General features: G+C 40.1%; 1 protein-coding gene and 1 long non-coding RNA gene across 2 annotated transcripts in view; one reads left to right on the top strand and one right to left on the bottom strand.

The window, feature by feature from the left end:
* Positions 1–14,076, bottom strand: part of LOC138171919 (uncharacterized) — a 31,128-nt gene extending 17,052 nt beyond the window's left edge. Inside the window, exon 1 of the long non-coding RNA XR_011170998.1 lies at positions 12,697–14,076. This is a non-coding gene — a long non-coding RNA (uncharacterized lncRNA). The remainder of the gene's footprint in view (positions 1–12,696) is intronic.
* The window catches only part of LOC138171918 (tetraspanin-11-like), a 170,336-nt gene that overhangs the window by 87,347 nt on the left and 57,852 nt on the right, over positions 1–25,137 (top strand). The window contains exon 3 of the mRNA XM_069101467.1: positions 7,239–7,430. Coding sequence (XP_068957568.1) covers positions 7,239–7,430 — 192 coding nt within the window. The remainder of the gene's footprint in view (positions 1–7,238; positions 7,431–25,137) is intronic.

Here is a 25,137-nt window from a genome sequence, read left to right as displayed (position 1 = left end):
CGAGGAAGCAAAAGTATCACTCTTTGCTGATGATATGATTGTATAATTAGAGAATCAACTGAAATTCATTGAATTATTGAAATAATTAACAACTTCAGCAAAGCTGTAGTATATAAAATACACCCACATAAAGCATCAGCGTTTCTATATCCTACCAACAAAACCTACCAGGAAGATATAGAAAGAGAAATTCCACTTAAAATAAGTACAGACAATATAAAATACTTGAGAATCTTTCTTCCAAGATAATGCAGGGATTATGTGAACACAATTACAAAACACTTTTCACACAAATAAAGACAGATCTAAACAACTAGAGAAATATAATTGCTTATGGGTGGGCCAAGCCAATATAACAAAATGACAATTCTACTTAAGTTAATTTACTTATTCACTGCCATAACAATCAAACTACCATAAATTATTTTGTAGAGCTAGAAAAAATAATAACATTCATCTAGAACAAAAGGTCAAAAATACCAAAGAAATCAATTTTTTTCCATTTTTCAAATGCTCTATTAACTTCTGATTTACATCATTCATTTCCGCCAGATTTTGAGTTACAAATTTACTCCCCATTTTTCCCCTACCCACAGCCCCACAATAGCAGTCCCACAGGATATCTCCTCCTCCAATCTGCTCTCCCATATTTTCTCCCATACCCCTTTTGACTTTTCCAGTAGGACATGGTGGAACTCTATGCCCCAGTGCCTATATATCTTATTTCCCAATTACATGTTAAAAACTATTAATAATAGTATATATATACATATATATATATACATATATATTTAAACATTTGATTTTAAAACTTTGAATTCCAGATTCATTCCCTTCTTCCCTTGTCACCCACCCTTACTAGAAAGATAAGCAGTTCAGTATAGGTTGTACATGTGTAGCTAATGCAAAACAATAACATAGTAGATATATTATAAAAGATATACTACATTTCCCTCCCTCCTATTCCACCTCCCACTTGTTCTATTCTCTATTTTGATCCCATCCCTTTTCAAAAGTGGATGCTTCCAACTTCCCTCCCCCCCAGGCTGCCCTCCCTTCCATCATCCCCCCTCTCATCCCCTTCCCCCCTACTCTCCTGTAGGAGTGTAGTATTTCATTAGTGTGTATTTAGTGTGTATTTCATTCCTTCCCTAAGCCAAATTCAATGAGAATAAGGTTAACCCATTCCCTTTTGCTTTCCTATTCTTCCCCTCCATTGTAACCATTTTCCCTTGCCTCTTCTTTATGAGATAGTTTACCCCATTCTGTCTCTCCCCATCTCCTCTCATTATATTCCTCTCTCACCTCTTAATTTTACCTTTTAAGTATAATCCCTTCCTGTTAAATTGGTCCTGTGCCCTCTATCTATGTATACTTGTAAACATATATACACACATTCACATATGCATTCATATGCCCTTATATCCTCCAATATAGACATATATATATATATATTTCTATTCCTTTCAACTATTTTCATACTGACAAAAGTTTCATCAGTTACAATGATTGTTTTTCCATGTAGGAATGTTAATAGTCCAACTTTGATAAGTTCCTTATGATTTCTTTTCCCTGTTTACCTTCTCATACTTCTCTTGCTTCTTGTATCTGAATGTGAAATTTTCTATTCAATTCTGGTTTTTTCATCAAGAATGTTTGAATGTCCTCTATTCCACTGAATGACCATATTTTCCCCTGAAACATGATACTCAGTTTTGCTGGATAGGTGATTCCTGGTTTTAATCCCAGCTCCTTTGACCTCCGGAATATCATATTCCAAGCCCTTCAATCCCTCAGTGTAGAAGCTGCCAGATTCTGGGTTATCCTGATTGTGTTTCCACAATATTCACATTGTTTCTTCCTGGCTGCTTGTAATATTCTCTCCTTAATCTGGGAATTCCGGGTCCTGTATAATATTCCTAGGAGTTTTCTCTTTGGGATCTTTTTCAGGAGGTGATTGGTGGAATCTTCCAACCTCTATTTTGCCCACTGGTTCTAAAACATCAGGGCAGTTTTCTTTGAGAACTTTCTTTGACAACCTTTCTAGGTTCTTACTTTGATCATGGCTTTCAGGTAGTCCAATAATTTTTAAATTCTCTCTCCTGGATCTATTTTCCAGGTCAGTGGTTTTTCCCATGAGATATTTCACATTGCCTTCTATTCTTTCATTTGTTTGGATCTGTTTAACATCATCTTGATTTCTCAAAAAGTCATTAGCTTCCATTTGCTCCAGTCTAATTCTGAAGCAATGATTCTCCTCAGTGAGCTTTTGAGATTCTTTTTCCATCTGGCAAATTCGGCTTTTTAAGGCATTCTTCTCCTCATTGCCTTTTTGAGCCTCTTTTGCCATTTGAGTTAGTCTATTTTTTAAGGTATGATTTTCCTCAGTCAGGATGTTGACTCTCATTTTGTAATTTTCTTGCATCGTTCTCATTTCTCTTCCCAATTTTTCCTCCACTTCTCTTATCTGCTTCTTAAGGTCCTCTGTGGCCTGCAAGCAGCTCATATTTTCCTTTGAAGCTTTTGGTGCAGGAGTTCTGACTTCACTGTCTTCCTCCTGTGCCATGCTTTGCTCCTTTTTGTCTCCAAAATAGGAGTCTAATGTTGGAATCTTCTGTCTGCTTTGTTTCCTTTGCCTGGTCATGTCACCCTTCAGTCACTTGACCCCTGGGCTTTTTGCCACAGTAGCACTCTGCCACCAGACAGGGGAGCTTCTGTCCCAAATGCTGGGGTTTTCTCAGCTGCCGGAGGTATTAGATGGGTGCCCTCTCTGAGGTCTCCACATGCTCTGGCAAGCTGGACACATGCCCTAGGATCTCCACCCTAGACTGCAATCCAGATCCAAGCAGGTTAAGGCAAGAGCGATTACCCCTCAGACTGGTCGCTTGGTCCCTCTACAGGCCAGGAGCTGAAGCTGCCACAAAGCGCTGGCTGACTGTGCCAGGTGGCTCAGTGGCTTCTTGCCCCAGGGGCAAAAGCCATGCACTCCCACTTACTGGGTCCCAAAGTCCAGACTGCACTGACCTCTCACTTTGTCCTTCGCATCTGTGTGTTGATAATTCTGGAAACGGCCACAGCTGCTGCTGATATGGAGTTCCCCTGGCTGGTGGCTGGTCAGGCCCACCCTGGGGCTAAAACCTCAGGCTCAGGAGCCTGGGCTCGACTCCCAGAGCACTGCTCTGGCTGATTCCTGCCAGCCTGCTGGGCTGTCAGCGGGAGCTTAGCTTCTCTGTGTCATTTTGTGGGTTCTGCAGCTCCAAAGTTTTTCAGAGTCCCCTTTTTACATTGATTGGGGAAGGTGGAAGCTGGAGCCACTCGGAGGTCATGCTTCTACTCTACCATCTTGATTCTGCCCCAATCGAAATCAATTTTTTTTTAAGGTGAAGGATGGTGGCCTAGCAGTTCCAGATTTCACACTATATTACAATGCAGAAATCATCAAAACAATCTGGTACTGGCTAAGAAATAGAGTGGTAGGTCAGTGGAATAGATTTTAAGTATGTAATACACAATAGTAAATGACTATAGTCATCTAGTGTTTGATAAACCCAAAGATACAAACTTTTGGGGTGAGAACTCAACATTTGGCAAAAATTGCTGGAAAAACTGGAAATCAGTTTGGCAGAAAATAAACATAGACCAACATTTTACACTATATACCAATATAATGGTCAAAATAGATAAGGAATTTAGACATAAATGGTGACATCGTAAGTAAATTAGGAGAGCATAGAAAAATATATCTGTCAGATCTATAAGATAAGGGGAGAATTTATGAACAAATAAGAGATAAAGAGGATCACAGGAAGCAAAATAGATTATTTTGGTTGCATGAAATTTAAAATCTTTTGTCGTAATAGTAATGGGAATTTGATGATCTTCCCTGCCCCTTAATAGGCTGAATGTAATCACATGGAGCCTGTAGTGGGAAGAGCTTGCTGAAGGGTGAAGCAGAACCCACAGGAAGCTGGGATTCAGAGCAGTTAGAGCTGGAGGGAGGAGAGGACACACCCAGGGAGAGAGCTAGACTTCTGTGTGTCAGTTTGCGGGAAGGCTAAAGGATAATGTGGCTTCATGCTATGCGATGGTATATTAAGTTCTTTGCTACTATGATGGATTTGACTTTCTGGTGTTGGGATTTGGTTTTCTGGTGTCTGAATAAATGTTTTGCTTCTGTCTTCTATATGGAAAATCTGTTATATTTTGTGATTTGAGAACTATGCCAGCACATTTACAGTCACTGTCAGCGCTATGAATGTTGTGCTGGTGTCACATTTATACAAACAAAACTAAAGTGCCAAAATTAGAAGGAAAACAGAAAAATGGAATGGTGAAATTTTCACAGCAAGTTTCTCTGTTAAAGTCATCATTTCTCAAATATGCAGGGAACCCAGATGATAAATGGTCAAAGGGTATGAATAGGAAAATTTCAGAAAAAAGAAATAAAAGGTATCAATAGTCACAGTTTTTTAAATGTTCTAATTTGCATTAGAAAAAATGCAAATTAAAACAACTCAGAGATACCACCTCATACCTCTCAGATTACCTAACATGACAGAAGAGGAAAATGACAAATGCTGGAGGGGATGTGAAAAAATTGGGTCACTCATGCACTGATTGTAGATTTGTGAACTAGTCCAACAACTCTGGGGAACAATTTGGAACCGTGCAAAAGTTTTGTGTGTACCTTTTGATCTAGCAATAGCACTACTAGGTCTGTATCCCAGAGAGATTAAAGAAAAGGGAAAAGGACCTATTTGTACAGAAATAATTACAATAGCTCTTTTTGTGGTAGCAAAGAATTTGAAATTGAGGAGATGCCCCTCAATTGGAGAACAAGTTATAATACATGATTGTGATGAAGTATTATTGAACTATAAAGAAATGATGAGCAGGATGATTTAAGAAAACCTAGGAATACTTATATGAAGTAATGAAGAATAAAATGAGCAGAACCAGGAGAGCATTTGACAATAACAAAATTGTAAGGATGATCAAGACAATGATCCAAGACAATTCCAAAGGACCTATGATGAAAAATGCTATCCATCTCCAGAGAGGGAACAGATAAACTCTGAATGCAGATCAAAACCCAGTTTTTTTCTTTGTTTTTTTGTCTGTTTTCTTTTGCAACAAACCCTGGAATGATTGCCGTGGCAGGCAGGGAATCGCACTCTACAGTTGAAACACAAAAAACAATGTACAAAAACGTCTGCAAAAACGGTTCCATTCACCATCGGCACATGGTATGTGCACACACTTACAAACAACACAAAATCTAGTAGACCTGAAAGACAAACAGCTCTTGTTGCAAGAGAACTTGGCAGGTATCACAGCTCAAAGGAAACACAGGAGGCACAAATTTGAAGATTCCACCCCAAATGTTCACACGGACTATTTGTGCCCAACCTGTGGTAGAGCATTCCAAGCTCATATTGTTCTGATCAACCACAGTCAGACATGTTGAAACTTACTTTAGTATAGTGATGTCATTTTGGTCCTCTTCAAGACCGAAGGACAACAGCCAACCAGCCAACAACTAGCATGGAAATATGTTTTGCATGACTTCATATACAGAATAGATATCAAATTGCTTGCCTTGTCAAGGCAAGGGGAGGAATAGGAAAAAAAAGAACTTGGAATTTGGAATTCAAAATTTTTCTTTAATGAATGTTAAAAAAATTTTATGTGTAATTGGGAAATATCTAATGAAATAAATAAAAATCTATTTTAAAAAATAATTATAGGGGCGGCCAGGTAGCACAGCAAGTAAGAGCACTGGCTCCAATGTTGGGATGACCTGGGGGATAGAATCCAGGCTCAGACACTTAGCATCCACCCAGAAACACCTGGCCGTGTAACCTTGAGCAAGTTACTTAACCCCAATTGCTTAGGGGCAGCCAGGTGGCTCATCGAGTAAGAGCACTGGCTCCAGTGTCGGGATGACCTGAGGGATCGAATCTGGGCTCAGATACTTAGCACCACACCCAGAAATAACTGGCCGTGTAACCTTGAGCAAGTTACTTAACCCCAATTGCTTTAAAAAAAAATTATAGCTATCCAAAAAGTATGGACTGCTGGATTGGGAAGTAGTAGGTTTTCTGTCATAGGAGGTCTTCAGATAGAGCCATATTGTAGGCATATTGTAGAGGGGATTATTGGCTCAGTGATTCCTAGACAAGATGGACTCTGAGGCCCCTTCCAATTCTGAAATTCGGTACTATGAAACCCAATTAAGTAAATGTATGTGATTTGTAAACTTAATATCATTATAGAATATTAGAGCTCTAAGGAACCTGAGAGGTCATTTTGTATAATCCTCTCATTTTTACAGGTCAAGAAAGTTGACCCAATAAAGTTAAAATGGAGTGCCCAATGTCACAGAACTATTAAGAGAACAAGGATAGAAAGCTGTTCTTCTCCAAAGGTCTTTCTACCACCAGGTAGAAATCATTGTTCCCAGTGTCTAGATGAGTTGGGCTCCAGATTCCAGACTCATTTGTTCATTTGGACTTTTAGAAGTCCATACAATGAGCAACTGGGCCATTGATGTCTGCCTTTATGCTCTAAGTCTTGCCTGTCCATTTATCTAATCCCTATTGTATCTGAGGCCTAACTTGGATCAGTCTAGTAGTTCAGGTTTGGGATTGTAACAAAATGAGACACTCACAGACTAGCTAGGAGTTAACAAAAGCAAGTTTCTGTGCCATAACATGGCAAGACTATCCAGCAAGGACACAGCATTGATTCTGCTGGTTGTTGCTTCCCTGCTTCTTTTTTTTTAATTTTCTGGAAGTCTGAGAAAGTGAAACTGCTTTATGTGAAATTTTTTTTAAACAATTGGGGTTAAGTAACTTGCTCAAGGTTACACGGCCAGGTGTTTCTGGGTGGGTGCTAAGTGTCTGAGCCCAGATTTGATCCCAGGTCATTTCAACCCTGGGGCCGGTGCTCTTACTCACTGTGCTACCTGGCCGCCCCTGCTTCCCTGCTTCTGAAATTGCTATTGTTAAGGAAGGAGCTCCTGACTTTTTCAGCAACAGTTTCTATACTTAAGCTACCTGGGTGCTATATTGATCATTCAGATCTCAGTCCCCTGAGCCAATTAAATCTTGAGGTTAATTTTAATACCTTTTAAGGAAAAAAAGATTAGCATACATGGGCAAGAATCCTTTGTGGATTTTGTTCCTACCACAACCCCTATCACTCCTAACCTTATTGCCTCTCTCTCTCTCCCTTAGGTGGGTGGAGCAGCTGTCCTGGCTGTGGGCACCTGGACCCTGGTGGAGAAAAGTGGCTACCTGAGTGTCCTGGCCTCCAGCACCTTTGTCACGTCTGCCTACATCCTCATCTTTGCAGGAGCGCTGGTGATGATGACTGGTTTCTTGGGATTCTGTGCTGTCCTCAGGGAGCAAAAGAGCTGCCTCTCCACAGTGAGTGCCTGCATACTCTCTTCAGCCTAAGATGGGACAATCCCACCAAAGGGCTGTGGGGAAATCAGTGAATCAGAGCAGAAATGCAGACCCATGGGCTCTAGCAAGGTGCCTTGGAGATCCCCTAGTTCATACTACATATTTTACAGATGAGGAAACTGAGGCCAGCCGGAGTAAAGTGATTTTACCCAAGGTTACACAAGTATCAAATGGTGGAGCCAGAAACCTGGGGGTTTTTACCTCTAAATCCAGTGATCTTTCCACTATGCTAACTTTGTTCTCTTAGAGCCTGACTCATCTAACTGCTGACTTTGTAAATAAAAGTACAGAGGTGTAACCTGGCTAAGATAACATTGTAGGCAGCCAGCTGGCACAATGGATAGTCAGGAAGACATCTGGAGTTCAATCTGGCCTCAGACACTTACTAGCTGTGTGACCCTGAGCAAGTCACTTAACCCTTTTTCCTCAGTTTCCTTATCTGTAAAATGATCTAGAGAGGGAAATAACAAACTAATCCAGTACTTTTGCCAAGAAAACCCCAAAAGAGTCAGACATGATTGAAAAATCAATGCTTTTTATTGATGATCCTTCTTCACAGCTGTCAGGCTGAAATTAAGCATCTTTTCCTTAGAGAATCAAACCAGTTATGTTTTTGCATCAGTCTCTCCTTGCTCTGGGCTTTTGCCTGTGCTATCCTTGCTCAGTGCCAAGGTTTTCCCCCCACAGAATAGTCAGCAAAGCTGGAAGTGGGGGTAAGCATGATGGATGGTTGCCTACAGCCTAACACTCAGAAGGGGACAAATAAGGGGCTCCTTTTAATATGACCTTATATAAGTTCACATATTTTAATGCCTCCATTCCCCATAACACTTCAGTATTTCTTTTGTTATAATCCATCACATATTACAATAAAGGTTCAAAGCCTCTGGTAGATAGTATTACACAGAGGACACAATATTTTCCTTTATTGCTTTACCTTACCTTCTCAGGTGCTGAATCCCAGGTCAGTCCCTCTCCTCCAATAATTTATAAGATCTCTCTTTCATTGAACTCAAAAGAGAAAGTAGAAATCAATTGACAAGTATTTCTGGGGTACTAACTACATTCCAGGAACCCAACTAGGCTCCCCAGGGAAGACAAAGATGAAAAGTGTACCATGTAACTGAAGAGCTAAGAATCTAGACTAATTACATGTTAGGGCACCTTAGAGATCACAAAATTGAACCTCTATGCTGCTCCTGCTCCATCTCCCCATAATAGAGGTAAGAGAATTTGACCTGATTAGGGGAATTGATTTGTGTGAAGTCAGACACACATGTAAAGTTAAATAATAAAGCAGAACATGACAAACAGGGAAGATCAGGTTGTGTGATGCTGATTAATTGCCAGAGATTTTAGGTCCAGCTCTAGGCAAAAGACCAGAGGAAGGTGAGAGTGATAGGTAAAGGGCAGGGAAGATCAGAGAGGTCCTTCTTCCCATTGTTGCTATGCCCCTCCTCCTGAAAAACTGATACCATTTTCAAAGTTGTAAATATAAAAAAAGTCCTAGGGCTTATTTCTCTACCATTTGGAAGGAATGGTAAATTCAACTCTGAAGGAATCTGGGCCAACGTGTAGGAAACACATGATAGGTGGTCCTTTGTTCAATAGCATCCCTCCTTCCCTGCCCCCACCCCAGGACCATAGCCAGCCCCATTCATTTGCAACAGAGCTACTTGGTGATAAGGAAACCAGATCCCTTGGGCAAAGCTAACAGGGATATCACCTGTTACCATGAAATTCAAAGCCTCTGGTGACCACTAATTCACAGCAGACGTAATTTTCTTCTGAAATGCAGGTGTGCAATGGACCCTTCCTCTTCACTAAATTCAGCTAGATCCTGGCTCCCAGGGCCATGCTTTGGGAGATTGGTGCTCAGTAGAGACTACAGCACTCAGTTCAGCTGCTGAGTCAGACCTTCTGGGATCTCCCTCCTCTCCCTGCCTTATAATCTAATGGAAGGACAGGACTTGTGCAAACTCAATTTCTCTAAAGTAACTAGTACATTGTTTCTCAGCATGTAGTGAGGAAAAACAGATGCATGTACTTTGGAAATGTGGGCTTTGGTTCAAATTCATGGCACTTTGGGCTCCTGCATGCAGATGGCCTTATACTATCTCTTGTCTTCCCCTGAGGGCACTAGGATCTTTGGAGGGACAAATTTACCCCCATAAAGTCGCCAAGGCAACTGAAGTCCCACATAAACTTGAGATGTGAGAGGAAGGCAACTTCAGGAGCCAGATACACTTGGGATGTGAAAGGAAGGTGGTTTTAAGAAACAGAGTCTGATGAATCCAGAAAAGGGAAGGCAAACAGGGTGTGAGTATAAAGGGTATTATGCAAAGGGTGATGGCCTACTAGTCTTTTTTTGAGGGGGTAAGGCAAGGCAATTGGGGTTAAGTGACTTGCCCAAGGTCACACAGCTAGTAAGTGTGTCAAGTGTCTGAGATCGGATTTGAACTCAGGTCCTCCTGACTTCAGGGCCAGTGCTTTATTCACTGCACCACCTAGCTGCCTCTCTACCAGTCTTTTTGAAGGACACCTGTTGACTTACCATGTGAACTTGGGAAAGGCCCTTGCCTTTGTGTGCCTCCCTTTCCCTCATTCTTAATATGGGAATGATAATCCATTGGGATGGTGGTGATAGAGGTGAGATGGGAGAGGGGAAAAGACCCTGGGAATCTGGTCCCACACTCTATTTGTCATTGAACTTACTGGAGTCATGGTTTTTCCACCCATCCAAAGGGGGCCATAATATACTACTCACATTATCTGCCTCACAGGGCTGTTTCAAGGAAAATGCTTTTATAAGTTATAGGTGTTTTATACACATGAGCTATTATTGTTATTTAAAGGATGAAGAACACTGAATGGGTAAGATTTCCTTGAGCCAAGGTAGAAAAGGGATGGAAAACTTAAGGCAGCATGATTCCTAATAATTAGCATCCACTGATGTTCATGGGGCATCATGGAGATACCTTCTTGGGGAAGCCCTGAAACCCAAGCTCTCTTTTCCATTTGCCCAGAACCCCCTTCTGGTTCTTATTCTAAGCATTCCCTTCCACATTTCCTTGTTACAATGAGACTTCATCACCCTCTGGGGCAGTCCATCAGCTAGAGGTGCTAACTCTCAGGGTGGTTCTTCCCGTTTCTGTCGGTCACAGAATGACAGTATCACAAACTGTCCGAGCTAGAAGGAGGCTTAGAGACCATCTGCTGCCAACTTCTCAGTGAGCAAAGGAGGGATCTGGACTCACAGAGTCACCCCAAGTCACACGACTACTAAATGAGTCAGGTTTTTAACCAAGGTTTCCTAAATCCAAGTTCACTTGCAGATACTGAGGAAGGGGGAGGAGAAGGTGTAAAGGAGAACACTGAAAGTTGTTGATCCCTATGTTGCCATCTTTCATCCTAGAGATCCAGGATAAGATACACACACACACACACACACACACACACACACACACACACACACATTGTATTAGCAAGCACCCTAGCATAGCCAAGATGGCCTGCTAGCACAAGTTCTTTGATCTGCTTTTCTAAAGGAAAGACAACTTCAATCTTACTTTAATTAAATATGTATAAGTCATTCACTAGTTCAGGGGAAAAGTCAGCACCCTAAATATGGAGAAAATACAAGCAGAGAAGTAAAAAAGGTAAAGGTCATTCACTATTTCAGGGGAAGGGTAAGCACCCTGAACATGGAGAAAATACAAGCAGAGAAACAGAGAAATTAGCACAGAGATCCAATAGACAGGGATACATCATCACCAGACCAGGAAGAACCAATATCTGGGTTCTCAAAGCCAGGGGGCTCCTTAATAGCGGCTACTCAGAGTCTTGTCTAGCCAAACCACAAAGAAACATTCTTACCATGAGTGAACCCCAAAATAAAATACCAACCTTCCAGTGTATATGGTTTTCAACTAATAGGCTTAGAGCCAAAAGGCATCAACAACCTACGTGACTCAGCACAGCTGTGAATTACCAAGGTTCAGATATTTACAATTTAGCATGAACCTAGGAAACTGAACTCCAGAAAGAAAAACAACAAAAATCTCACCTTGCTTGCACTTACACATGTATCTGTACATACACACACATGTACACACACATATATACAAGAAATATAAGTGTGTATGTTTGCATATACACATACACATATATTAGAGATCATCTAAACCAATTATGTCAAACTCAAAGGGAGTAGAAATATAGACTAGAAATGGGGGCCACTAAATGGTACAAAAGAATCTCTTTATACTTGATATTGACTTTGAAGACTATATATTCACATCATCTATGTTCCATTAAATTTTAATTGATTTTATTAAATGTTTCCAATTACATTTTTATCCATATTTTATTTCTCCATTATCTGGAAGAGATAGTAAAATCACCTCTGAAGGATTGAACAGGGCCAAGGTGTGGGAAATACATGATAGGTGGTCTTTTGTCCACTGAGATCCTCCCTTACCCACCTCATCCCCCTGCCCATAACCAACCCCATTCATACATAAAGGGGCTGCCTGGTAATAGAGAAACCAGTGTCTGTTCCCTTGGGAGAAACTAAGGTCCTCTTGCTCAAACTAAGTGTTGGCCTGTGGGCTGTACATTTGACACTTCTGATCTAAACCAGGGATTCTTGACCTTTGATCTTGGATCTGAAAAGAAATAATAAATCATTTTTTCACTATAGTTGGTTTCCTTTGTAATCTTATTTATTTAATTTTATGCATTTAAAAATAGTAACCTGAGGGGTGGCTAGGTAGCGCAGTAAATAGAGCACCGGCCCTGGAGTCAGGAGGACCTGAGTTCAAATTTGGCTTCTTATCACAGACACTTATCACAAAAACTAGCCATGTGACCTTGGGCAGGTCACTTAACCCCAAGTGCCCTCCAAAAAAGAAAAAAAATATAGCAACCTGAGAAAGGGTCCATAGTCTTCACCAGACTGCCAAAGGAGCCTGTGACCCCCCTCCCCAAAGGTCAGAACCACTTGATCTAGATCAAATCCTTCAGAGAAGGATCCTGAATCTCAGAGAAGTTAAGTGATTTGCCTAAAGTTACCAGAAAGTTAACAGCAAAACCATGATTAGAAACCTAGTGGTCTGGGACAGTATTATATACATATTTTGATGCCACTTTGGGGTGGCACAAGACGCCTTCCACCCCTCTCTGCTCTAATTCTTCCTCTTTCTCTGAAGATCTACTCTAAACTTACCTCCATGTCATACACATCTGCTTTCCTCTGCCTCTTCAATATCATCAAACAGCCACATTAGAAGAGCAACAGCTTGAAATGGAGATAAGGGAAAATAACATACATACTTATACACACACATGCACAGACAGCACTGTGCTAAGACAGTAGAGAGGGCAGAAGGGGGCACAGAAATAGATATGGGTTCCAGGATTCTGAAATTAGAGGAATTGGCATTCATAGCATTCCTTTCCTCTCCTTTTCATTGCCTACCCTCTGGAAGAGGTACTTAGGAGTGAGTGAAATAGCCTGAGGGGGAAAACAGGGGAAGAACCAACTGGACAAGAGTAATCATGACCTGAATCCTTGAGCTCTGGAATAATTGTGTAAGTTTTGGGGGAAACTATATAGATTGTCATGTCCAGCCTCCTCATTTTATGTGGCAGTAAAACTAAAGCCTGGCTCTGCCATTAGCTGTGAGACCTTGGGCAAGAAGCTTCATCTCTCTAGACCCTGGTTACTTCATACCCAAAATAAAGGACCTGGACGCTATGTCCTCTAAGGTCCCTTCCAGTGTGAGCAATCTCACAGTCACAGAGTGACTTAGTAACCTGAGAAGGGCCCACAGTCTTCACCAGTCTGCCAAAGGGCCCTGTGACTCCCAAAAAGGTCAAGACCACCTTGATCTAGATCAAATCCTTTAGGTCCTTGGCCGAGCAGGACTAGATTCCAGGTCTGACTCCCAGTAGGATGCTTTTTGTTTTATCAGACTCATTAATTGTTTAAAATGAGAAGATGGGGATAAAAATATACTTGGACAAAAACAAAGATGCACTCAAAAGACTAGACTTCTATATAGGGCCACATTAAGTTAGTTACAAAGGAATGTTTTGTATCTGAAGTCCCCTCAATTACTTTATTTCTTCCTTTCCTTGTGTCAGACTTTCTTTCCAAAGCCTCTTGGGGCAATGCTCAACATCCATGAAGGCACCAGAAAAGATAAGCAACAAGTCCCAACAGTGATGAAGTACTTTACCCTTAGAGTAGATGAAGAGAAGGCATTAATGCAATATGCTTCCAGTTTGGTTAAAGATGAGATTAGCTGCTTGGTTTACACAGCTGATCTAATGGCAGGCTATGGAAAAAGCATGACGTTAAAAGTTACATGTAGGTTCTAGTCTTCTCTCTGTCATTCATTTATGATGTAACTTTTGGCCAATCACAAAGAAGCATAGATTATTTGAGTTACTGTTGACAGTCTAGTCATAGCCTCTCATTTTGTGGCTGTGTGTGCTCATTGAGGGCAACTAGATAACGTCTTACTTTTTTGGAAGGGGCTGTGGAGTGCTTTAGAGCTTGGTTAGTCATCAAATATACTAAGGTCATGCGATGCATCCCAGCTCATCACAGTCATCTTGACCTTTGTCATGCCATTGGATTTCAATGACTCAGGCAAAGAGAAGGGGGCTGACAGCTTTGTGCAACTCTGCCTCACTTAAAAACGATTCACATGCAAGTCATCACCCTATGATGTCATTGGTCCTCTTTGAAACAACAACCTTCTCAATTTGTAAACAAGGACAATGAGGCCCTAAATAGGGGCAAGATACGGTTTGTCCAAAACTCACGGCTAATGGCAGAATCATAAATGCCAGTTTTCTGGGGGAGTTGGTCATAAGAACTAGTCGTAAAAACAACCAAAGACTAACATCTTTCAGTAAGGACAGAGATCAGGGAGAATTTTTTAGTAACGTGCCAGGGACATACTTTTATCTTTTTTAGTTTTTTGCCATAGCCAGGAAACCACTATAGCATCCCATCTGGATGCTCCACCCCATCCCACCCCAAGACTTACACTTGCAGGTTGTAGGCTGGGTCCTCCAGAGAGATGACTATTACCTCATGTTCAAAGTACTCTGTGGGTGAACACTCATAAAACCACAGCTCACGAGTTCCAATGGTATTTACTTTCCATAGTTAGCCAGTAGACACAATTAGTTCAAAGCAAAAGCATTTAAAAAGAAGACAATAAGAATAGCTGCAAAACTTTCTCTCCATGGATATGGGGCCCAGTCTCTCAAAAATAAATGCAGTATCAGTGTGGGCCCAAACTTAGGTACACATGTAGGGAACAAAACTGTTCATATACCACAGGACACCTCCGTACTTTCCAGCTCCTGACTGTCAGGGATAATGCCCGCTGGAATCCACCATTGGTTTGTTTCTTTGATGCCAGGTGTCACACTCCTTGGAATTACCTCCACTGACTCGGTCTCTGTCTTGTCTCTGCAAAAGGATCACATAGTTCTCTTAAAAAAATTTCATCAGGAAGTCCAAAGCTCAGAACGAGCTGAGATTAGTGAGAAGTTCTAAGGACAAAAAAGGGGGATTAAGTGTGTTGAGGGAAAGGGGAAGATCAAAGGAGGAAAAGAACCATTGTACAGAATAGAGAGGACAATGTGGTAATAGGTGATAAAGAGAATTTAGAGTCACTTAACTCATTATTATTTTCCTTTTTTTCTGCTAAGGAAAATATCTTTAGGGATGGAAAGAACAAAAATGGCTAATGGGGAGTTGAAGCTCAAGAGAAATAGAAAACCTGAATGGAAACACTTAACTGCCCTTGCTGAAACCAAGTCACAAAGCCCAGTGAGCTTGATTTCAAATCCTGGTCAAATTCTAAGTTATTAAAGGAATAGTTAGTGAACATATTAAAAAGAAAGCAGCAGTCACAAAGAGCTGGCATGCCTTCATCAAGAGTGGGTTATGCCAGGCTAACACTATTTCTTTTTTGACAGGATTATTAAACCAGTAGAGCAGGCAGTTTGACAAAGTTTCTTGCTAGTCTCATGGGAAAGATTGAGAATTGTTAGAAGTGACTGAATGGCTAAATGCAAAGTAAAGTCATTAATGGCCTCATTTCAGCCTCAGAGGGGGTCACTGGTGAAGGGCCTCAAGAATCTTTGCTTAGCTCTATGATGTTTAACATTTTTATCAATTACCTTTAGAAAGGTATGTTGTTGTTGTTCAGTCATTTCAGTCGTGTCCAACACTTCATGACCCCATTTGGGGTTTTCTTGGCAAATTTACTGGTATGGTTTGCCACTTCCTTCTCCAGTTCATTTTACAAATGAAGAAACTGAGGCAAACAGAGTTAAGTGACTTGCCCAGGGTCACACAGCTAGTAAGTGTCTGAGGCCAGATTTGGACCCAGGAAGATGAGTCTTCCTGACCCCAAGCCTAGCCCTCTATCCACTGCATCACCTAGCCTCCCAGTAGAAAGGTATAGATGGCATATTTAACAAATTGACTAATGTCACAAAGCTAGGATCCAAAAATTCCTAACAGCGCAAAACGTTGAGTCAAATCTAATAAGATGATATTTAATTCGGGTAAATGTAAACTGTTATACTGGGGTTCCAAACATCAACTTCACAAATTCAAGCTAGGAGAGATATGACTAAACAACAGATCATCGGGAAAAAAAAAACCTGGAGCTTTCAGTGGCCTACTAGTTCAATATTAGTGAAAAGTGTGATATGGCAACCCAATAAAGCTAATGGAATCTTAGGCTGCATTGAAATTCATAGGGTCCAGCGTCTAGGAAGTCTTAGGAAGACATGTAATCTTCCTAGCGTCTAAAAAGGCAGGAGTTTGGCTTTACCAGATCTGCCCAAATTAGACTGTATTTGAAATGTATCCACTTCCAGGAACCACATTTGAGGAAGAGTATGACAAAAACCGGGAAAGATTTTAAGGTCATGCCACATGAGGATCAGGTGAATTACCTGCAGTGTTTCCAGTGGTGAAGAGAAGACTTAGGAAGAAACTGGTAGCTTTCTTTAAATATTTTAAGGACTTGAGAGACTCATTCTGTTTGACCCTAGCGGTCCACAAGAGAAGTAATGGGTGGAAATTTAAGAGATGAAGATTTTGGCTGGATGTAATGAAAGATTCTCTAATAATTGGAAACACTCTAATAATTCCAAAAATGGAATGGACCATCTCAGGAGATAGTCAGTTCTCCCTCACTGGAGATATTACAACAAAGGCTTACTGACCGCTTATCAGGGATATTGGAGAATGGTTTCCTCTTTAGGGGAATGGGTTAGAGTCAGTGACCTCTTAGGTTTCTCCTAATTATTAAATGCTCTGCGAAAAAGAAAAAAAAAAAGCAAAAGTCTCAGAGCTATGCCTACGCAAACTCATGCTGACTTTCCTCATCTAATCCCTTCTCCAAAAGGAAGCCATGTCCTGTTGGCTCATCTGCAGCCCCTCAAAGTCACTTTCCCCAGAAGGAAATATATTAGGGGACAAGAATAGTACATCAGAGCTGGTGCTGAAATGATGATCGACTCGACTTCTGCAATCGACAGAGGAGAGAAAGGGAATGGGATTTAAATTATTCACACCAGATCTTTTTTAGAGCCAGTGGTGCAAGGGAGGCCAGATCATTTAGCCCGCCGGAGCCCAAGGCCGATGACTGTGACAGATGCTATCCTGATCAAAGGGGAAAGATATTTTTAGGTCATGATCCACACTTTGAACACAGACACCTGGGGCCTCTGTCTCTTTGCACAAATGATGAATGGTTTGGGGTAATCAAGATCTGAGTCTCTTTTAGAGCTAGGTTGTTTTTTTTTTAAAGTATTTTTAGGGACATAGAGGAAATTTGGGAAAGCAGATTTTTTTTAAAGGGAATAAACAAAAAATTATTGAATTCCTCAGTCAAATTAACTACAATTTACTTGTAGGAGATAGGTCTGGAAATGAAGGAAACAATTCCCTGCACTATGAATTGGGAAACAAGAATTCTAGCTACCATTTGCTCCATTTTTAAAATGGAGATAATATTATCTAATCCTTTCCTTCACTGATATATGATGATTAATGTGAAAAGTCTTTTAGGACCTAGAAGAAAAAGCATTACATTATATAAGCATAAGCTAAAGAACATGGAACTATAAACTTCTCAAGCAACTTAGAGGTTTCTGGTTCTGAAGTTTCACACCATGCAGAAAGGCCCTCTTCAAGCTTCCTAACTTGTCTTCTAGCCTGTACTTGAACTAGCACTACTGGCATTACTGCACTCTTCAAAGAAAAGCCATTCTTAATTAGAAACATTATTATTAGACCATCATCATCAGTGTTATTGGACCAATGTCTATCAGAGTTCCCTCTTCCTTCACCCTTCACCTCAACATGGGTTAGGCTGGATTTTCTCTAAAAGTCAATAAGGTTGGGATTTGATTGACCTGGAGGTAGAGCAAAGTTTGAGCCCTTCTTCCATTGAGTGACTTCCTGGTTACCTAAGGGCATAAATAGTCCCAGCTGGGGCAGCTAGGTGGCACAATGAATAGAATGACAGCCCTGAAGTCAGGAGTACCTGAGTTCAAATCTGAAGTCAGACACTTACTAGCTATGTGACCCTGGGTAAGTCGCTTAACCCAAATTGCCTCAAAAAACAGTCAGGAGGACCTGAATTCAAAAAGTCCCACCTAACCTTTCTGTTCCTTTCTGACTCGGTGGATATCCTAAGACCCAAGTGAGTTACCACACCTTGCCCCACTGACCAGTGTCCTCATAGAGATGAAAGGAGGTTTCCCCACCAAAACTAAGTGCCAGCATATATATCCTTGTTGAACAACATTGCTTTGTTAATGATAAGTAAATCTTCTTTTGCTAACTGTTCAATGACCTGTGAGTGCCTAATTCCATCCTGACATAGAACCTGTACAGGGTACCTGCATCAAGTCAGCCCAATCAAAGTCCTTGTCAACAGGAACCTCTGCTCAGCCCTTGTAAGGGCTTGCATACTCTCCATCCAGAAAATGTGCCTCTGCCAGGGCTTACTGACATTGAAAGAACCTGGTCCCAGGACAACAAGGTTCCTTAAGATGCATAGGAAATGATGAAATAGGGCAGGGCTGAGTAGGTAGTCTTTATTTTCTCTATTTTCTCCCTTCAACTCAACTCTTCTGTTTGATTGTGCTCACTTCTGCTTCTTTCCTTCAGCTACAGTCTTTTTTTCTTTAGGCTTGGTTGACTTCATCCACAGACCCCATGCCAAGCCACTGCTGCGTGCTACTAAAAAGCAGACACAGCCTTCTTTCATTAGTCCTTTCCTTCTGCCAAAGTCTATTTAGATTCTTCTCTTTGTTCTCTGATGTAAGACCATCCTAATCCCCCTCTCAGCTGTCCCAGGATGTTGAGACGATGTCTTCTACTTCCCAAACTCCTTTTGCAGCCTCTACCCTCCAGGGACCTTGGAATTGGACTCTAGTTATGGAGAGTGTTTTCACCCCATCCCTTACTAGTCTAACCTGGAGAAGCAACACTGCCATGGTCTACTATTTAGGCAGGGATAGAAGTTCCTGCACCAGTGAGCTGAAATCCAAGGACCACCCCCCCCACCCCCATGGAAAACATAATCCTAGGTTGGCCCGTTATAACTGTACAATGGAAATTTGAGACCCTTGTCTGACCCCTAATGGCAACCTCACTGAAATCTATCGGCTAGTCCCTGGCACATCTCTCCCAATCTGAGCTCCACCCCAGGGATACTGGAGGGTCCGTTATTCTAGTCCTCCATGCCACAAGCACAGTTCATATCTTTTACTATTCACACTGGGAAGGGTGTGTTCCTCAGTTTCCTCAACTGTAAAATGAGCTAAAGAAGGAAATGGCAAACCACTCCAGTGTCTTGGCCATGAAAACCCCAAATGGGGTCATGAAGACTTGGACATGACTGAAAAATGACTGAACAGCAACAATAATATAAAATCTTAAGGTTTACCAAGTATTTTCTTTCCCACAATTCTCTGAGGCAATAATTATAGTCATTCACCTTTTTTCCCTTTTTTTTAATATCCCCAGTGCATGCATAATGCCTGGCACATAGTAAATGCTTAATAAATCCTTGTTGAGGGGAGGCTAGGTGGCGCAGTGAATAGAGCCCTGGCCCTGGAGTCAGGAGGACCTGAGTTCAAATCTGACCTCAGACACTTAACACTTACTAGCTGAGTGACCTTGGCCAAGTCACTTAACCCCAATTGCTCTGCCTTCCCCCCTCCAAAAAGGAAAAAAAAATAAAAAATCTTGTTGACTAATTGACATTTTGACATCAAACTTTAAGGTTTTCAGTTCCCTTTTTTTCTTTTTAACTTTTTATTGGTGCTTTTTTATTTTCTTTCCATCACTGTAACTTTGTAATGACTCCCTCCACTCAGAACCCTCCCTTGTAACAAACAAAACAGATCAAGACATTGTACCTGTCTGCAAATGTATGCTGCAATTCTGTACCTAGGCATATCATCCAGAATCCTCTGAAATCACCACTATACACTTTAAGAGTTCTGAAGTGTTCCTTTATAGGTGACCATTTTGTACATTGTTCTCTGGAAAAGAGAGAGAGAATGTTATATTATTATGACTTGAAGTTTGGTCCTAGAATAGAGTTAAGAAAATATATAAATCCAACCCTAATTTCTTTATTGAAAAGTTGGGGACTGTAGGGAATGGAATATTGCACATACTCTCAGACTTAGTTGATACGTAGTTTGGCTTAACTGAACTTTTTTTCTTCTTTTTCCTTGTTTAATCTTTATTACAAGAGATGACTTGCTGGGTAGTGTTGGAAATGCCTACTTGGAAAAGCAAAATCACAACTGATACCAAAAATCTGATATCAAAAAAAAATTTATTAGGGAGAAATCCAGAGTAAATGAACACTTCTGGTCAGAAGAGGACTCCATCCTTCTTGTGGAAGGAAGAGTGCCAGATACAAAAACCCAACAAGTTTTATACATTAGTTTAGTATAAGACACTCACTTCAGAGGATTGATTGGTTCATTCTCTTCTGGGTACACCTCCCCATTATCATACATTATTACTAATGAGGCTCTAGTTCTGTTAGATAATATACATAGTACATGAGGTTCATCAAGCAAGTTCAGTAATAACCCTGGAATACTGACACCCCCATTGGTCTAAGCTAGATGTGTCTTTATCTGGGCCTGAGTGTCCCAAGGCCTCTGTCTGCTTTCTAATTGGTTAAATCCACCTGCTGTTGCCAGCTTCTTTTTATTTTACTTTGTTCACTTTTAGGATTATCTAGGAGTTCTTTGGGAACTGGGAATCCAACTTCTTCCCAAGGCTACTGCCTCAACTCTTCCCAAGGCTACTGTCTGGTCTGCTAACCTTACTTTTATCAGTAGCCTCTCTTCAGCAATTTTGCAGTCCTGTGGAAATTTAACTTTTTGCTACTTCTCACAGTAGTATATGGGGCAGGGACATACTTGGAAATTTAGGTAGCATACAAAGAAAAAATTTTAAAAAAGAAATATCACTGAAATTTTTAAGTGGGTGAGATAGTGATAGAAACACAGGGAGAATCAGGTGTTGTACTTTTATGTGAGCTGGAAAGCAGAAGGGTAAAACCAAAACACAATGTTCCCTCTCCCCTCATCTTAGTTCATTGTAAGCACCCTGCCATTGTGGGATCCCATCAAGATGTTACCAGAATGGTACTTTTCTGTTCAAAGTACCCAAGTCCCACACTTCCCACTGTCCCTAGCCTACCTTACCCTTTCCACACCTGATTGGGCTTCCTTTTTATTTTTCTACCACTTACAATGACAATTTACCAATGAAATTTTTGTCCCTGAAATATTAATTCACTTCTTCCTCTTCAATCTCTTACTGATTTTTCCATTAGTATATATTGCTTCTTAAATTCTTTAACCTATTGACGTTCTCTGCCTTATTAACATCTGTGTGTATGTTTTAAAGAAAATGAAACAAAAAGACCCTGTCGTCCCACATTGATGGGAACCTCTAACTCAAGTCATGTGAAAATCAACATTGCATTTCTCATTCTTTCATATCAGAAAGCATTTAGGCAGTTTGCTTAGACTCACTTCTGGGTTATTTTAAAGTAATAACTGAAATTTTGCATTTTACTAGACATCTCATTTTCTTTGACACATAGATTCATATTTATAACATATCATGTTTTAGAAGGCTAATCAATATCTGTTGCTTTTTGGGACATTACAATCTAATTTTTCCTTTGATTTCTTATTAATAAAGAGTAATCCTCTTTGATCCTAAATAATTTTCCTTACAAATATAAAGTCTTTTTTTCTTGCTACCTGAAAATTTGTTGTTTGATATTATAATTCTGAAATTTGACTGTAATGTTCTCTCTGAGGTAAGTTTTGGGTTTCTTTCTTGTTCCCATTGTGTTTTTAATTTATTTACTATTAGTTTACAACATTAAGTTCCACAAGGTTTTTAGTTCCAAATTTTCTTCCCCTCTCCTCTCTCCCCCACCCCATGGTAGCATGCAATCCAATATAGGTTCTACATATACCTTCACATTAAATACTAGCCAAGTTGTAAAGAAGAATTATAACCAATGGGACGAATAACAAAAAAAAGAAGAAACAAAACCAAACAAAATTAAAAGAGAAAGTAGTTTGCTTCAATCTGCATTCAGACTCCATAATTCTTTCTCTTGGTGTGGATATCCCTTTCCATCATGAGTCCTTTGGAGTTGTCTTATAGCCTTGCATTGCTGAGGGGAGCCCAGGCTATCAAAGTCCGTCATCACAGATACAATGTGTCTGTAACTGTGTATGATGTTCTGCTGGTTCTTCTCCCCTCACTCAGCATCAGTTTATATATGTCTCTCCAGATTATTATGAATTCCATCTGCTCCTCGTTTCTTATAGCACAATAGTATTCCATTACATTCATATACCATAACTTGTTCAGTCATTCCCCAATTGATGGACATCCCCTCAATTTCCAATTCTTTGCCACCACAAAAAAAAGAGCTGCTATAAATAATTTTGTATATGTGAGTCTTTTCCCATTTTTATGATCTCTTTGGGATACAGCCTTAGAAGTGGTATTGGGTCAAAGGATATACACATTTTATAGCCCTTTGGGCATAGTTCCAAATTGCTCTCCAGAATGGTTGGATCAGTTCACAACTCCACCATCAATGCATTAGTATTCCAATTTTCCCACATCTCCAACATTTATCATTTTCCTGTTTTTTCATGTTAGCTAATCTGACTGGTGAGATGTGGTACCTAAGAGTTGTTTTGATTTGCATTGGTCAGATCAGTAGTGACATAGAGCATTTTTTATATGCTTAGAGATATCTTTAATTTCTTCCTCTGAACACTGCTCGTTTATACCCTTTGACCATTTATCAATTGGGGAACAACTTATATTCTTATGAATTTGACTTAGTTGAAATGAGGCCTTTATCAGAGACACTGGTTGTAAAAATTCTTTCCCAGTTTTCTGCTTCCCTCCTAATCTTGATTACATTGGCTTTGTTTGTACAAAATTTTTCAATTTAATGTAATCAAAATTATCCATTTTGCATTTTGTAATGCTCTCTATTTCTTGTTTGGTCATAAATTCTTCCCTTCTCCATAAATCTGACAGGTAAACTATTCCTTGTTCTCCCAGATTGCTTATAATATCAACTTTTATATCTAAATCATGAGCCCATTTAGACTTTATTTTGGTATATGGTATAAGATATTGGTCTATGCCCAGTTTCTGCCATTCCATATTCCAGTTTTCCCAGCAGTATTTGTCAAATAGGAAGTTCTTATCCTGGAAGCTGGAGTCTTTGAGTTTATCAAACAGTAGATTACTATAGTCATCGACTACTGTGTCTTGAGTACCTATTCTCATTGTGTATATTGTTTTGACCTGTATTTTGATGTCTCCTTCCAATATTTCTGAGCAATTGTCTTGTAGAATTTGTTGACATGTAGTTTCAGGTTTTCTGTTTCCTTGCGTTTTTATCCTTCACTTATCTCTTCATAGCCTATCTGTAGGTCCAGCAAGTCTTGTTTTATATAGCTCTCATATGTTCTTCTACTCTTGTTTGCTTTTTTTCCTATTAATTTTCCTTCTGCCTCTGCATTTTGGCATTCCAAATTTCTGTTTTGTTTTTTTTCAGAGGCTCTCCTATTTTAGAACATATCCAAGAAGGAAGCATGGTTCAGGGGAAAGAACATTAAATTAAAAGTCAGAGAATTTGAGTTCAAATACTGCCTCTGGTACTTCTTCCTTTTATGACCTTGGTCGACTTATTTAATGTCTCTAGACTTCAGGTACCTACCACCTGTGTAAAATTAGCTAGTTAAACTAGACAGCCTTTAAGGTCTGTTATAGATCTATGATCTATCTTCAGTTTCAAATTGTCTCTTGTTATTCTCTTTTCATTTCTTCATTTGGAACTCAAATTTCCATATTTCTTTGAGTTTTCAAACTGAATTCTGTGATAACTTTCATGAGCCATTCCGGAGGTTCTTAAAATTTTTCTTGTCATCTTAAGAGACCTTGCAGAATTCATTGTGGCACTTTTACCTAACTTGGGCAAAGTTCTTTTGTTCTGATATGTTTTTAATTGAGATGAATCTTTGATTATTCTTTTCTTTACCTCAGTCTGTTTTTAATTATCTTTACCATTCTTTGGGTTTTCTATGGGATCCTTACCATCTTTTCTTTCTGTAGGCCCAGCATTGCTAGACCCTTCTAACAAATGTTACCTGTTCTCTTTTCTCTCAGACCATCAAGGTTGGACAAGATCTGGGACCTTCATGGCATCAAAAATGACCCACTGGGACACTGATGCAGAGAGATTCTAAGTGGCCCCTGTAGTTGAACATATCCTTCACTTTTTCAAGTCCCCACTATTTTGGGACCACCTTCTTCTTTGCAAATGACTTTCTTTTGTCCCTGGGATAACTCTGGGAGGGCTGGCCACAAATAGGTATGGAGAGGGACTTCTGGGACATTACTGAGATTAAGCTCAAAGAAACCTTTGTAGTTGAGTTTTATCTCCACCTCATTCTCACTCCTTCCTTGCTCTCACTACCTGTTTCTTCCTATACAGTATTGATAATTTTAACTATAACCATACTTCTGTTCCGCTCCATCCTCTACAATCTTCTCCCCATTTTCCACATTTCTCCATAACCTCTTCCCACCTTCATTTTGAGTCTTGAGACTGGTCTGTTCATAGGATTCCACCCACCCTGAGTTGCTGACAAGGGATCTGCTAATCATTTATCCCAAGGAAGCCACAGACAAACCAAAATGTTTCTAGTATCACTCTTCAGGGTAGCAAAGAATTCAAAACAGTGAATGTCCACTGATAGAGGAATGGCCAAACAAATTCTGACAGATAAATGGAATGGAATATTAAAAGTTCCGGACAAAACAATAAATATGAAGAATTCAGAGAAGTATGGGAAAATTTATATAAACAGATAGAGACTGAAGTAAGGATTAAGAAAACAATATATACAAAGAAAAAAAACAATATAAATGGAAAGAACCAAAAAAAGAAGGGAGGAAGGAGGGAAGGAAGGAAGGAAGAAAGGAAGGAAGGAAGGAAGGAAGGAAGGAAGGAAGGAAGGAAGGAAG

This window comes from Petaurus breviceps, unplaced genomic scaffold, assembly GCF_028583685.1.
Source record: "Petaurus breviceps papuanus isolate PSGF00001 unplaced genomic scaffold, PetGlider_PUasm1.0 470, whole genome shotgun sequence".
Classification (NCBI taxonomy): Eukaryota; Metazoa; Chordata; class Mammalia; order Diprotodontia; family Petauridae; genus Petaurus; species Petaurus breviceps.
Note: the sequence above shows the minus strand (reverse complement) of the source record. Positions and strands in the feature narration are given on the sequence as shown.